The sequence below is a fragment of the Lolium rigidum genome, chromosome 7, assembly GCF_022539505.1.
Source record: "Lolium rigidum isolate FL_2022 chromosome 7, APGP_CSIRO_Lrig_0.1, whole genome shotgun sequence".
Lineage (NCBI taxonomy): Eukaryota > Viridiplantae > Streptophyta > Magnoliopsida > Poales > Poaceae > Lolium > Lolium rigidum.
The window spans coordinates 192,673,808-192,688,079 of NC_061514.1; the positions used below are offsets into that span (position 1 = coordinate 192,673,808).

At 48.1% G+C, this 14,272-nt stretch overlaps 5 protein-coding genes across 5 annotated transcripts; 2 read left to right on the plus strand and 3 right to left on the minus strand.

The window, feature by feature from the left end:
• Positions 1-1,811: 1,811 nt before the first annotated feature.
• LOC124672409 lies at positions 1,812-2,554 on the minus strand. Its single transcript, XM_047208640.1, has one exon. The coding sequence runs from the start codon at positions 2,552-2,554 to the stop codon at positions 2,015-2,017; it is 540 nt and encodes a 179-aa protein (XP_047064596.1). The 3' UTR covers positions 1,812-2,014.
• Positions 2,555-2,842: 288 nt separating this feature from the next.
• LOC124673696 (RNA-binding protein CP33, chloroplastic-like) lies at positions 2,843-4,758 on the plus strand. The gene is made up of 4 exons (XM_047209722.1): positions 2,843-3,295; positions 3,379-3,480; positions 3,589-3,900; positions 4,336-4,758. The coding sequence occupies exons 1-4, from the start codon at positions 2,876-2,878 to the stop codon at positions 4,498-4,500; spliced, it is 999 nt and encodes a 332-aa protein (XP_047065678.1). The 5' UTR covers positions 2,843-2,875; the 3' UTR covers positions 4,501-4,758.
• A 194-nt stretch (positions 4,759-4,952) lies between these two features.
• LOC124673697 (deoxyribonuclease TATDN1-like) lies at positions 4,953-8,167 on the minus strand. The gene is made up of 12 exons (XM_047209723.1): positions 8,111-8,167; positions 7,921-7,941; positions 7,716-7,816; positions 7,552-7,609; positions 7,405-7,448; positions 7,219-7,299; positions 6,764-6,834; positions 6,578-6,688; positions 6,334-6,416; positions 5,860-6,076; positions 5,352-5,435; positions 4,953-5,195 (listed from the first exon to the last, which is right to left on the minus strand). The coding sequence occupies exons 1-12, from the start codon at positions 8,136-8,138 to the stop codon at positions 5,114-5,116; spliced, it is 981 nt and encodes a 326-aa protein (XP_047065679.1). The 5' UTR covers positions 8,139-8,167; the 3' UTR covers positions 4,953-5,113.
• Positions 8,168-8,348: 181 nt separating this feature from the next.
• On the plus strand, positions 8,349-11,023 carry LOC124669277. The gene is made up of 4 exons (XM_047205919.1): positions 8,349-8,669; positions 8,757-8,935; positions 10,436-10,544; positions 10,629-11,023. Exons 1-4 carry the CDS (start codon positions 8,349-8,351, stop codon positions 10,923-10,925), a joined length of 906 nt encoding a protein of 301 aa, XP_047061875.1. The 3' UTR covers positions 10,926-11,023.
• Positions 11,024-11,304: 281 nt separating this feature from the next.
• Positions 11,305-12,715, minus strand: LOC124675866 (putative oxidoreductase C1F5.03c). Its single transcript, XM_047211933.1, has 2 exons — positions 11,935-12,715; positions 11,305-11,845 (listed from the first exon to the last, which is right to left on the minus strand). The coding sequence occupies exons 1-2, from the start codon at positions 12,713-12,715 to the stop codon at positions 11,457-11,459; spliced, it is 1,170 nt and encodes a 389-aa protein (XP_047067889.1). The 3' UTR covers positions 11,305-11,456.
• Between the last annotated feature and the right edge of the window lie 1,557 nt (positions 12,716-14,272).

Sequence of the window (14,272 nt, forward strand, 5' to 3'; positions counted from 1 at the left end):
TCTGGGAGCCGAATCTATCAGTTCTTTATCATTGACGATTGATTCAGAACAGGTACTGAACTACTGATGCTGCCCAATGCTTGCCAATTTTTCAGCTGTGATCCCGTGAACCAAGTGACTGACGGTAAGGATCAAGGCATTGATCTGATTCCGCGCCTAATGCTACAGTTTAATCTGGACATATAACTGATATAAGTCGGTCCCAACCCAAATGACTGCAGAACCAGATGAACCATAGAAAGAAGTGCTTGTCACAGAATCTAAACATGGGTTTTCCTCAGGTTCAAAGCATTTCATCTGAAGCTACTACTGATGAAAATAATTATCTAGCACTAACAGGCCAGCCAGTTTTTTAGCTGTGACCCCGTGAACCAAGTGACTGACGGTAAGGATTAAGGTATTGATCCGATTCCGTGCCTAATGCTACAGTTTAATCTGGACATATAACTGATATAAGTCTGTCCCAACCCAAATGTCTGCAGAACCAGATGAACCATAGAAAGATGTGCTTGTCACAGAATCTAAACATGGATTTTCCTCAGTAAAATGTTCAAGCATTTCATCTGAAGCTACTACTGATGAAAATAATTATCTAGCACTAACAGGCCTAGCAGTACACCATAGCAACAATCCATTGCAACATGGCCATGGCATTGGTATGGCTAATCCATTGGAAACAGGGCATCGAATCAACAGATATCCCCACAACCCCAAAATATGGTCCATCATAACGATAGGTTAGCCCACTATGTTTCTGAACCTTGGAGTAACCACATTCTAACTTCTTTTAAAGATTGGCACAGTAGACTGCATCTATATCAAATAAGAAACAGATATAAACATGTACTCAACCAAGCATGTCGTACATCATAACCACAACCAACATAGTAAGCCAGTTTATCCAATCAAACACAATGGCAATAAATTTATCCCAGTCTGTGTTCCTATAAATTATTTCTTTTCATCTTTCACAACATGTATTAGTCCTATAGCTGATGCAATTTGAAAGTTCCAGGGCAAATAGAAAGCTAAGGAAACCAATTCAGAAACAAAACAATCTTGCGTTGCATTGCGGAACCGAAACTTATTTCAAACTTCCAATAGAACTCAAAGACACTGCATTAGGCATCATAGTCACCTGGAGTAACTTGTCATGATGACTTAACCTATAAAGTATATCATATTAAAGCAACAAATCCTATAAATATGCAACCTATCATATAGAAACAGCAAAAAAATCTCCAGTAAACTATATCATGAAAGACACATTTGTTTCATTTGAGGAAGCATGTCCACAATTATTAGAGGAAAATAACCCCGCGTTAGAATACTGACAGTATGTGAAGTGATTTGATTACTTATGATTTCGGCCTAAGTCTGTAGCTACTGCCTTGGCCAAGAAACTATTGATTTCATCAAGTGACTGCTTAAAAATGTGTCATCTTTTGACACAAGCAAAAAAAAAGTTGATCAGAGTCTAAAATCTTAATGGTAAGTGAAGGTAAACCATACTGAGTTCAATGGCACTTACCAACTGAAACTTAGTTCAAACTTACGCAACCATGCAATTTCAATGCAATTGAAGGCCGCTTTACTAGGCATCGCAGTCATCAGATGTAGAGTAGTTCTAGCTTGTCATAACAACTGAATTAGCGGTATAATGTCAACGCACCAATCAACAAACAAGGTGAATATGTAACTTACCACATAAAAGCATCAAAAATTTCTTGAGCAGTTTGTGTATCATGTCATTGCAGTAATTCTAGCTTGTCAATAACAAGCTAACCAGCAACAATATGCCAATGGATCGAACAAATATGATGAGTATGCAACCTTTCATATAAAAGCATTGAGAAATACTTCAGTAAAATGTGTGTCATGTCCGACAATTATTCGAAGAACGACCTTTATTTCCCCACAAGGGGATACAAATTAGCCTCATGGACCTCTGTCCGATCATAACTCAAACTGAACGCAAAAAATACCACGAGCTCAAAAATTGACCCACCAATTGTTAGTTACCCAAAGACAAGGACTCGACCTTCTCCACAACTGCTTCTTCTTTCTTGGACTCCTCCTCCTTCGCATCAGCACCGGAGGCGGCGGACTCGACAACTGCTTCTTCCTTCTTGGTCTCATCAGTGGCCGGGGAGGGCGCGGATTCCTCTGCCTTGTTCTTGTCCGCGGCAGCGGCGACAGCGGCTTGGGTTTGGTCGGGGAGGTGCTGCTCGGCCCGGAGCAGGATGCCGTAGTAGTCGGTGTTGGCTTCCATGCACCTCATGAGGTTGACGGTGGCCTCGGAGCAGCGCTCGACCATGTCGGAGTCCTCCTTCTGCGCCGCCTGCACGCAGTCGTCCCACGACACGAACGCCTCCTTGCAGGCCCCGCCTTTCATGTACAGGCAGAACTCGCACTCCCCCTCGTCCGCCCCCGTTTCGACCGCCGCGGCCTTCGGGGGCGCCTCCTCTTCGCTGCTGCCTCTCGCGCTGGACGACTCGTCGTCGACGACTTGGGGCTCCGCGGCTGGATCGATTTCAGACGCCGGCGACGCCATTGCAGAGTTTCTCGCGCAAGATTTGGATTCGGTGGGGAAAACAAGTTTCTTGGGAGTCTCACGGGCGGCGTGCTCTGCTATTTGAGATGTGCTGCGCTTCTTCTTGGGGAGGAAGAAGAAGAAGTGTCCGTGCCGCCGCCGCCGTTTGGTCAGCTGGGTTGTCCTCGGAGACGGAGAGGGGATCCTTAGTGGGCCGTAGGCCCAGTACGAGTGGCCTGTTTAAGTGCGGCCCAGTAGGCAGCGGATAAGAGAATTAGCAGAAGCAGCTGGACACTGACACACCACACCACCAACCTCCTCGCTTCTCCGGCTTCCACGGCCATGGCCACCGCCGTCGCCGCCTTCCGCTCTCTCCTCCGCCCCACCGCCGTCGCTAACACCACCCCGCTCCCTCCTTCTCACTTCAGCTTCAAGAGCTTCCAGCAGCACCGCGTCGGCCTCCGCCTAAACCGTCTAAACCGCCCCATTCTCCTCCCCGCCTCGGCCGCTTCCGGCGAAGAGTTCTCTTCGGACGGAGAATATTACTCGGAGGAGGAGGAGGAAGGAGAGGAGTACGGCGACAAAGAGGGAGAGGAGGCGGAGCCAGAGGCTCAGGCAGTTCGCGGTTACTACCCTCCGAGAACACGGCCGGCGCTGGGACAAGAGCCCGGGCGAATCTACGTCGGCAACCTGCCCTACACCTTCACCGCCTCCGAGCTCACCGCGGCATTCTCCGAGGCCGGCAGCGTCGACGACGTCCAGGTATCCGCACGCGAAACCAGTCCAAGTCCTGTCTTCAGTTTCGTGCCTGTGAACAATCAGTGTTGATGGTTGCCCTCCTGCAGATAATCTATGACAAAATCACTGACCGGAGCCGCGGCTTCGCCTTCGTCACCATGGCCACCGCCGAGGAGGCTACCAAGGCCGTTCAGATGTTCAACGGGGCTGTGAGTTTCCCACCAGTTGGATCAATTCGTCTCCATTCAACACAAAAGTGTGCTTTTGTTCTTGGCCATGAATGTGGTATGTGCTCTGACATTGATGTGTTTATGCAGCTGCTCGGAGGGAGGACGGTCAGGGTGAATTTCCCGGAGGTGCCGCGAGGAGGAGAGAGGACAGTGGCGGCGGAAGCGGTTGCAAGGACTAGTTTGCGTGTCGTTGACGATGGGACATACAAGGTTTATGCTGGAAACCTGGGGTGGGGTGTGCGGGCCGACGCACTCAAGGCAGCGTTTGAAGGGCAGCCTGGCTTGGTTGGCTCCAGAGTTATCTTCGAGAGGGACACCGGCCGGTCAAGGGGTTTCGGGTTTCTCTCCTTCCAGACACTAGAGGATGCAAATGCTGCAATCCAGGCCATGGATGGCGTGGTACGTCTTCTTGCAATCTATAATACTGTATATTTTTCCACCACATCACCCTGTGGAATTACTACAATCCAACTGATACAGTTACATAAAAGAACACAGTTGTGCAAAATAGGAATGTACTGATACTTGAAAACTGAATTATGATATGTGGCAACAATATTATTATTATGATGTGTTGCTTGTGACAGTTGTACTAGTATTTGTGGAGTACAAAACAAGTTATAATGATAGCTTGTGTTAACCAAAGTCTGGACAATACATAGCCTATTCATGTACTTTATGCGAAGAAAAACTCAATAATCATGCACATAACATAAGTACATAACCACACATTGTGCATAAAGGCTACCCTAAGATTTCTCAATCATATTTATTGACTTGAGTTCATTTGCAAAAACAGTAGTTGGTTGACATGTTTATCTCATGGCAATGTAGGAACTGGATGGGAGGCCACTCAGGCTTAGTCTGGCATCACAGAACCCTCCAGCTGGTTCAACGCCTAGCACAGTGCAGTCACGGCAAGAAGAAACAGCCTCAGATGGTTCTGAGGCAGAGGCGGACATGGAAGAGAGCAACTTACAGACAACTGCCAGTTATTAGTACCAGTCGACAACTATAGATAATTGAGTTGTATGCTGTGGGTAACTCGTTTACCAAATTGTGCCATTCCAATCCAATATGTACTGGCCTGGGCAAAATTTTGACATGAGGGAGACACCGAAATAAGACTTTGGTTGCAAACACTAGAATATTAGACATATAGGAGCTCCCAGTTCCAACTACTATTGTAATATATATGGTGCAGAAAATATGTTGATTTACAGTGCTTCACAAATACTGATCCGTTGAGTTCTTTTATGTAGAGTGGATTGGCTCATGGGTTATGCGCAATGGTTAAATAAATTGGAGTGATACTTTGGGTTTTACCTATTGGATATTGTCAATTGTAGTTTCGTCCATCTTTTCTGTCAATTTGCTTCCCAGAAAGAGCCATTTAAATGTTTGAGGTTGTAATCCAATTTGGGATACGAAGTGTGGCACACCCACTTGTCTTAACATCTGGCAACCGTTGGGGTCTGAATGGCATTGCAAACTGACAATTGTGAAAGTACAAGAATTTTACGACAACGAAAATATTTCAGACGGTCATGTTGCAACACAAAACTGAATAGCAGGCATGATAAAATGTTTCAAAACCATTCACTCTGCATCATCAGCTAGGCTGGACATCAGTGCCAGTACCACCCTCAAGCTGTGCATCGGCAGAAGCATCAAGGTCATGAGGGAAGAAGAGCCTGCAGGGTAAAAAGATCATTTAATCACATCATTTGAAAGCTGGATAAACAGAAGAGCTGGTCTTAGCATCATAATAAGAACAATCTCCACAGCCTAAGTTCATTAGATGAGTACTTATAGGAGACATGGGATGTATCCAAGTTAGTGACCCTTACCTGCATGTGTTGTGGTACAGAGTTTTGCTCAAGCCTTCTATATCAGCAATTCCTTTGCATCCAGCGACAACCTCAAGGACTTGCCTGGAGTTGATAAATCTCTAGTTATATCAAATAGATTCCGAGGAAATTTAAACAAAATAAAAGACCGGCAGAATCAGCTGCAGCCCAACCAACATTTTGAGTTTGCATTGCTGGCCAGAGGCGTATCAAGTCAGTAGCTACAGAACCACATATTTGAGTTATAAATGGTCACAACTTCGTTGACCAAGAAAGCATTTCCAACATGCATGTCCAATCAAATTTACTACTTCAATGTTTCTATAGTAAAGAGCATAAATTTTGGTGTGCATCTTCAGATAACGAACACAACTCTTCGTCCTTTAATAGGAAATAGTCACTTTGTGTTCTAAGTAAACTTGATATAGAAAGTTGAGAGCTTGGGAGACATGACCGAAAATTCGCTCGAGCAAGAAAGTAAAATTTATACACAACTGCCTCCAAATACCTGACTAAGCAGGGCTCATTGCGACCCTTAACTGTTGACCCAGGTTCGTACTTTTCTTTCTTCTTGGATGGCCAGACAGATTTTACAAACTGGATTCCAGCGTGAGTATTTTTAATGTCACAATATGGAGAATCTGTTTCTACCATCATCCTCTCTGCAGGAATGCCTCGTACAACCTCAAGGTTTTCAATAGTCTTCAGAGAGCAGCCATTAATACCTGCAGTGGTGCACGAAAACTTCAATTGCCAGACTTATTGAATTTTAGTTATAGTTATAATCAAAATCTAATGTTACTCCATGTGGGCTGTGACATTACCGAATTGAGATTTTAACCATAAAATCCACAAAAGCCATCAAGCCAATCGAAGTTAGATTAGCATTTTCCCGATAATGAAAGAATGTTTGTGTCGCTCATGTTTTACAATAACAATGTTGCATCATATGAACTTTTTATCATCAAGGGAGAGAAATGACCTATAAACATCTTCTCAAAAGAAAGGAGTTTGTCACGTTCTTCTGCGGTACCAGTGAAGGAATGTGTAACCCCACCTGGGAATCTACAATATAACACGTACAAGTTTCAGAATTGGATACAACTAAAACAGTTAATATGTGGACTGTCATTTCCTGATCTTGGACAACGGAGCATATGCAACAATGATTATTACTTGATTATCACTTATCCCTTTGCCATATTGGTTTACGGGTTAAACCTTACCTGTACCCATTTCGTGATACAATTTCGGAGAAGTCTTCACCAGCAGCACGCATGTGAAGAAACATTGGCAGCTTTACTGCCTCAGCCAACTCAAATTGTTTCTCAAAGTACCTAAATTGAAATAAAATCATTCAGACATATGCAAAATCAATATCTGTTTGTCTTTACGCTTATGTGGGACCGTACTTCTTCTGTATATCTGATGGACAAAAGTGAAGTCTATCATAATCCAAACCACATTCGCCAACCGCCACAACCTGCAGAAAGCAATCGACATATAAGATGGCAAGTTAGTGTTCAAAGAACAGAAGCAAGAAAATGACTACTAAGTTTCTATCGTGCAGGAGGTAAGATCTTCAGGGAGTTCTTCTCTTTTCCACAAGTAAACAGTATTACATGTGAGCTTGTTAACTATAAGTATTTGTTCTTCGGCATTTTAGCGAGCTACGAATTGGTGTATTTTCCTAATCAACAAGATTCTTAGGGTTCAAAATTGTTTGTAAGCAAATTAAGAAGCAGATCATCCAAATGTTACGACTTGCGGGAAAGTCCATGACTAAAGCATATGCCTATCCTTCTGTTGTGCCGTTTAACCCTCATGTAAATTCTCAAACCAGCAACCATAAGATCCATAAACACACCTTGCCCTTCTGGATGCCCTCTTTTGCCAGAGCCAACAGGGACTGGAAATGCCCTTCCGGGTCTCCACTCTCTTCAAACTCCTAATCATCCAAAAAGCAATAGTTATACGACCAAAGCACAAATGCACATATATTAATGTAAGTCACCGACGAGGCAAGAAATATCATCCACCATTAAACTATTACCCCGCATCTTGTCGGGTGGACACCCACGGTGCAGAAAAGCCTCCCTGCATTCCACGGACACAAGAAAGAATCCTCAGGTTCATTACATCAAACACCTTACATGCACCAAGAAGGTGTAATAAACACCAACAGAGCAACAGGGCTTACCATCGGTCTCGGCGATTTCGAGCGCCTCCCTGGACTCCTTCAGTGATCCTCCGGTGACCTGCCAACGCAGCAAACAAAGACCCAGGCTTTAGCATGCTAAATTCAGACCAAGCGACCGGAGCAGAAGAAACAGGAGGCACATTCGAGCAGACAGATAGCCGTACAATGATGCGGTCGACGCCGGCAGCCCAGGCTCGTGCGAGAACAGCGGGGATGTCGGCTGCGTGGCACTGCTTTCCGTGGTACATACCCTTAAACATGCCATCTTCGCAGCAGCAGCAGCAGCAGAATCAGTAATTCGCGCAGCACGAAGCAAGAACAAGAACGCATTTAGCGTGAAGGTGCTGCGGAGGGAGCGCGAGATCGTACCAGTGAAGTTGACGGCGATGTCTGGAGGCCGTGCCGGAGACGGGGTAGAAGATCAGAAGGAGGGGTTAGCTAGTCAGTTTGGGTGAGAGCAGTAAAGCGCGGAATGAGAAAAGGGGGGCATGGAGTGGAGGGAAAAAGGTGGTGTTGATGCGTGGTGCAGGAGTAAAATTGAGGGAAGTAGAGCACTTGCCGATGAGCTTGACGGTGGTGGACGCCATGGCCGCCGCTCCCGGGGAGGTCAGGCGGTGTCGGGAGAGACCGGGGATGGAGAAATAATATCGCCTATGGTGAGGGAGAAGTCAGAAGTGATTGGGCCGTTATGGGCCTGAGTTGGCCCTACCCAAGCCTAACTTGGCCCACACTACATGTTTGTAGCCGAATCGAAGCACCGCAGAATCCAACTCGAACCGAGAAGAGTCGACCCAAAGATGGCTGCGCACGCTCGCGCTCAGGCGCTCCGCGCGCTCCTCGCAAGATGCTCGACGAAATGCCCCGCCGCCGCCGCCGCCGCCATCGCCACTTCGTCGTCCTGCCTCCGCCGCGGCGTTCCCTCGAGCGCTTCCTCCACTTCCTGCTCCAGGATGCTCCTTCCCGCGTCGCGCGCTGCGGCCGTACCTGCGGCGCAGACGCGCTCCCTGGCGAGCAAAGCGCCGGGCGGCGTCGATTCCAGTGAGGCGGACACGGACGAGGGGGAGGACGGAGAGGCGGAGGAGTGGGAGGAGGACGAAGACGAACAGGCCGATCCCGAGGTAGTTTCGGCTCCGCAACTCCCCGCCTGGAGCCACCCACGCTCAAATGCTGCTGGACCCGTTCTTGACTCCTTTGTGCGTTTTCAGATCGGTGACGGCGGCAACGGAGGCGGCGTCGTCCTGCGGGACGTTAAGTGGGGCGCGCGCGCTCTCGCGGCGGCCGAGGAGGTTCTTGCCAAGCATTTCGGGGATGACATTGCCATGTTCGCCTTCAAGGTGTCGCCCAAGGGATACGTCTACGTGCGGCTGGACAAGCTCACCAACAGGTTCGTCAGTTTGCAGCTGCCTACTTGGGGGAAGGCATTGCTCTCCGGGTCTTACTTTCTCACTGTAATGATCGATGCACCCACTTGGAAACGTAGAATTTAGACTGTCAGTGCGAATCAGTGAACGAGTGGTGCTTGTTGAAATGTTCATGTAATGCAGTTGCCCTGAAGGCTGAATTAGTTTCAATTCCAGCCACATCTCACAGCTAGCTCGTAGCTGTTTAGGGTTCACCCACAAAGGCATGTTCGACTTATCTTTTGGTTGAAATTTCGGTGATTACACTTCTCTGGTATTAGTATGATCCAGTGTGGCTTTTCTAAGGGGAGCTGAACCCTGTGATGTTCATACTTTACTATAAGCCTAAGTGCCTAACGTTCCTCCATGTTGAATTGGTTAGAACATGGGTAGCCTTAGAAGCTAAAATCCCATGGCTGTATGCCGTGCCGTCTAGAAACAAAAAAATGGTACGACCAAACATATTTCGTATTTGCTTTTCGACAGAAATGTACCCTTGGGCAAAATTATAAAAGTAATAACGTCCTGGCGATCATGCATTTCACATAACGTTTGGTAACCCATTTTATTTTGTGCATTGTCAGCCCACCATGATGTGCCCTGATGAAGTGCTAATATAGCTAGTTCCCCCTTTTTTTTGTTCGCAGTTCAATGTCTAATTCTGTTCCTACAGCATCTCACTGCTAAACTTGGACATTTCAAGTTATTTTGAGGACATCAAGTAGTACCTACTTTCTGGCTTATATTGCTGTTCAGTTAAACTAGTTAATGCCCGAAAAAGTTCCATGTCAAAATGCTTATGGCAAAGACCTATTGGTTATTGTGCATGGTTACAACCTATCGTCATTTTAGTGCTGTGCCTTGTTGCATTAGTGACCTTGGATGGTGAGTAAACTGGTACCAGCAAAAATATCTTCTTCATCTAAGTTGATCTGAATTCTAAGCTGTTCATATTATATTTCGTATTTGCTGCCTTTTGGCAGAATTTCAGAAGCCATAACTTCTGATAACTATGCATTTGACATAACGTTCGATATCCCATTTAATTTTGTGCGTTGTCAGTCCACCATGATTGTGCCATGAATAATATAGATAGTTCCCTTTTTTTCCGTTCAGAGTTCAGTGTCTAATTCTGTGCCTGCAGCATGACGCTTGTGACCTTAGACATTTCAAGCTATTTCGAGGAGATCAAGTAGTACCTACTTTTCTGGATTATATCACTGTTCATTGAAACTGTTCAATGGCTGCAAAATTCTCTGTCAAAATGCCTATGGCAATCACCTATTGTTTATTTTGCATGGTTGCAGCCTGTCATCATTTTAGTGTTATGCCTTGTTGCGTTAGTGATCTTGGATATTAAGTAGATTGACACCACCAGAGCATCTTGTTCATCCAATTCTGTCTGAATACTAGGTTGTTCATATTATAGAATTGACATGGGCAAATTTTAATTTTACTCTTTCCTTGTCTGACAATCTCTACAGATATGGGTGCCCTGGTATAGAGGAAATAGAGAATTTCAATAGACTCTACAAGCAGAAATTGGATGAGATAATCGAAAGAGGCGAAATACCCCTGGACCTGGCGCTTGAGGCAAGCCAGCCCGCCATATTTCTTTACGCACTGGTTGCTCCTGAATTTCGCAGCCACTTACAAAGAATTAATATTGTCTTTCAGATCTCATCACCAGGCGCAGAGCGACTTCTGAAGGTGCCCGATGATCTGGATCGCTTCAAAGATATGGCAATGAGGGTGCAATACCTTGCTGAAGGCGATGACCTTGCCGTGGATCAGATGGATGGTATCTTCTTGCTCGAGTCGGTAGATATTCAAGCGGAACACTGTGTTTGGAAGCTCGCGGACGTCAATGAGAACCGAGCTGGGAAAGGGAGGCCGTTGAACAAGAAACAGAGAGATTGGAGGCTGCAAACCTCGTTTGAAGCTGTGAGGAAGGCAACCCTGTACTTGGACTGAAAATGGCAGAAGCTCAACAACATGAAAATGTTCTGGTTAGAGTTATAAATGATGTGGTAAATGTTCTGGTTAGAGTTAGAAATGATGTGGTAAACATAATGTACAACTGGCAAATGTTCATTTTGGGAACTAGAGTAGTGTCTGATATGTTTGGAAGCTGCATCCTGGGGTTTTCTGGAGGCCAGTTATCTGATAACCGCCAGAACACATAATAGTGTTGCGTTATGTTTCATCAAGTGCTAATCTTTTGCTGCAAGCTTCACGGTATCATTCTCATGGTCATGCAATAGTGTTATAGTGAGGAAGTGTATTTGCAGTTCATGTCTGCATTCAAAGATGTTATCATGTTTTGCTAGTAACAACTTGTAAACACACAACATAAGCTAAAACAAGATCTATCCATCTCCACAACACCCGACAACAAATGTTCAAGGTTTATTTATCCGTACATTATTCGTTCTATCCTCGGAGAGGTTACAACTGAGGACAGCTTTTTATTCGGTTGCCGAGTTTGGAACGAACTGCATGCTGTTACAGTCCGCGCCTGCTCTTCTTCTTCAGGAACCTTGCTGGGCTGAAGGGCGTAAGATCAACAATCTTGGCCTGTCCATCGAGGATGAGCTCGGCGAGTGCTGCGCCGGTAGCTGGAGCATTGAGGATGCCCCAGCAGCTGTGCCCGGTTGCAACGTAGCATCCCTTCACCCCGGGCATCTCCCCAATGACCGGCAGCCCGTCATTGGTGCACGGCAGGTAGCACGCCTGCTCCGCGACCACCTCTGCGCCCTCCTCTGTCTTGAGCTGGCTGGACACCCTTCCAGCGATCTTGTGAAGCATTGCAATCGAGTCGGGCTCCCCAACAATGGTTGCCGGATCATCTGGAACTTCCTCGTCCTTGCTCATTCCACAAATGTACACTTCCCCTGCTCAAAGACAAACAACAAGCACAAGCATGAGACCAGTTCAGTTTGATTCAGAAGAATAATTGAGCTCAACGGCAGCAATGGCGCACCGGTGGGCCTTGGGTAGACCTCCGGGTCGAGCATCTTGGCCCCGGGCTCCGGCTGGTAGCTCAGGAACAGGCAGTGCGGCGTGATCTTGTCAGGGTTGCGCGGCCGGAGCACGATGCTGTGCGCCTTGAGCCCCGACACATCGAACACCTCCTTGACCAGATCGAACCGCCCGGACCACGGGCCGAGCGCAAGCACCACGGCGTCGGCGTCCACCACGCCGCGCCCCTTCACCGCGACGCCGACGACTCGCCCTTCGCGGACCACCACGCGCTCCACCTCGCCGATGACGACCTCGGCGCCTGACGCGGCGAGGACGGCCTTGGTGAAGAGGCCCGGGTGGACCTGCGCGGTGGTGTCCGGGGTTCCGAGCACGCGCGGCGGCGCGGCGGAGGCGGACGGGTCGACCCAGGAAGGGAGGAGCGGGTGGGGCGATGCGAGCTCGGTGGGCTGGGAGGGGAGGCAGATGGAGAGGGTGTGGACGGGGCGGAAACCGTAGGCGCTGGCGCCGTCGAGGGCGGCGGCGAGGCGGCCGTGGAGCGCGAAGGAGGCGCGCGCGAGCGCGGAGAGCGCGGGGGTGGAGTCGCTCCAGTCGAGGGCGAGGAAGCCGCCGGCCTTGCCGGAGGCGGCGCAGGCGGGGGAGGACTTCTCGACCAGGGTCGGGACCGTGGGGGAGGCGGCGTGGGTGGAGAGGAAGTAGGCCGTGCAGGCGCCGACAACACCGCCGCCGCAGACGACCACGCGGCGAGGCGGCGCGGCAGACGAGGCCGGTGCGCTGGCCATGGGAGTAATCAGTGCGGCCCTGTGGGTGGAACTGTGGAAGTGTGTGGTCGTCAACTTGAACTTCAGCTTCGACTTTTTTTTCCTGAGGAAACTTGCAGCTTCGACTTGATCAACCTGAATCATTTATTCTTTCTATATAACGATGATGTCTCGAAAGTAGATACTTGAAGACAACCCTCTCATGGTCATATGCTCATTGCTCAACTCTCTCATGGCCAATTTTCAGATCTCTCTGAATAACATCTTGGTTAACAGTTGATCATTATTTTATTTTTCTTTTAATCTTGAAGCCAACTTAAGCTTTAAGTATTGCCCATGAACAAATCCTTTAAATAAAACTCAATAAAAACATAGTTGATAAGAGCATCTCTAGTCACGTCCCCCAAAGCGTCCCTCCAAAGGGATTTTGGGGCGCGCCGAACAAAAAAACATTCCCAGTCGCGCGTCTCAAAGACCTTTTTTGTCCGGCGCGGCCCAATACGGTGTCCAGCGTCCCGAGCCCGTCCCCGCTACACAGGGGACGCTCCAGGCACGCCGGACACAACGAAATGAGAGGCGAGGAGGCGCGGGCCTGACGCGTCAGCGGCTCGGATGCTCAACCACCGCCTACGTAGCGATGGTGCAGTTGCCGGGAAGCGGAATCGTCGCATTGGCAACCGCGTCGACCGACGCGCAAACCGCCGGAATGTAGCGCGGACTCCTCGGAAGAGCAACCGCCGCTCTCTTCGACTTCTGCGCCGCCGTTCATCCGTGCTCAATAAGACCCGTACGTATGCGCTTTCGGATCTTCAACCAACCGCCATTCATCCAAGTTTTCATCCAACACCTCCAGCGACGATGAGCTACACCTCACAGCTTTCATCCGACACGTCCAGCGAGGGCAAGTCTACTGGATGGCGCCATTGGTGGGACAGAACCCGGACGCTCAACAGCGGCGACGATTCCCCGCCGGCAGTTGACAGCGAGGAGGAATGGCTGGGCGTGGAGGATGACACGGAGGAGGAAGGGTCAGAGGAGGCGGCGGCGGCGGCCCGTTCGAAGGTGGAGGCGGACGGGAAAGCGAAGGCCAAGGCGCGGCGAGCACCGGCGACGACGAGGAGGACACTAGTTCCTCCGACGAGTCGGCCGACACCGCCTCTTCGGAAGAGGTGACGAGCAGGAAGCGCCACCGTGATGACGATGACGAGACAGGGCCATCATCGAAGAAGAAGACGAAGTAGTTTAAAATAATTTATATGTAATTTAATTATGTTTTTTCGAAGTTTTATATGTAATTTGTTCATGTTGAACCGATTTAAATATTAGTAAAGAGTTTTCTTCTATCTATTTTAATTATTTTTAATGTTTGGGATGGCCTTTGGGGGGAGCGACGTCCCCCACACGCGGCACGAACAAAACACATCTCCCAAACGCTCGATCCGGCGCTACCAAACCATATATGAAGAGTTCATGCTCTTTCAGTTGCCCCGGAAAATATCTAGTAACATGACACCTCAGATGATGCCCTGGTACCACTTCTCAAAATTTAAATTTACAAGTGGCAAAAAAATGAAACAA

Bases quoted from the DNA above. Each gene is read 5' to 3' on its own strand.
- LOC124673696 (XM_047209722.1), top strand. From the start codon at position 2,876: ATGGCCACCGCCGTCGCCGCCTTCCGCTCTCTCCTCCGCCCCACCGCC. The intron at 3,296-3,378 runs GTATCCGCACGC...GCCCTCCTGCAG, and splicing joins GCAGCGTCGACGACGTCCAG to ATAATCTATGACAAAATCAC. The intron at 3,901-4,335 runs GTACGTCTTCTT...ATGGCAATGTAG, and splicing joins TCCAGGCCATGGATGGCGTG to GAACTGGATGGGAGGCCACT.
- LOC124673697 (XM_047209723.1), bottom strand. From the start codon at position 8,138: ATGGCGTCCACCACCGTCAAGCTCATCG. The intron at 7,449-7,551 runs GTAAGCCCTGTT...CGTGGAATGCAG, and splicing joins CGAAATCGCCGAGACCGATG to GGAGGCTTTTCTGCACCGTG. The intron at 5,196-5,351 runs GTAAGGGTCACT...TTTACCCTGCAG, and splicing joins CTGTACCACAACACATGCAG to GCTCTTCTTCCCTCATGACC.
- LOC124675866 (XM_047211933.1), bottom strand. From the start codon at position 12,715: ATGGCCAGCGCACCGGCCTCGTCTGCCGCGCCGCCTCGCCGCGTGGTC. The intron at 11,846-11,934 runs GTGCGCCATTGC...GTCTTTGAGCAG, and splicing joins GGTCTACCCAAGGCCCACCG to GGGAAGTGTACATTTGTGGA.
- LOC124669277 (XM_047205919.1), top strand. From the start codon at position 8,349: ATGGCTGCGCACGCTCGCGCTCAGGCGCTCCGCGCGCTCCTCGCAAGA. The intron at 8,670-8,756 runs GTAGTTTCGGCT...GTGCGTTTTCAG, and splicing joins ACGAACAGGCCGATCCCGAG to ATCGGTGACGGCGGCAACGG. The intron at 10,545-10,628 runs GCAAGCCAGCCC...ATTGTCTTTCAG, and splicing joins CCCTGGACCTGGCGCTTGAG to ATCTCATCACCAGGCGCAGA.
- LOC124672409 (XM_047208640.1), bottom strand. From the start codon at position 2,554: ATGGCGTCGCCGGCGTCTGAAATCGATCCAGCCGCGGAGCCCCAAGTC.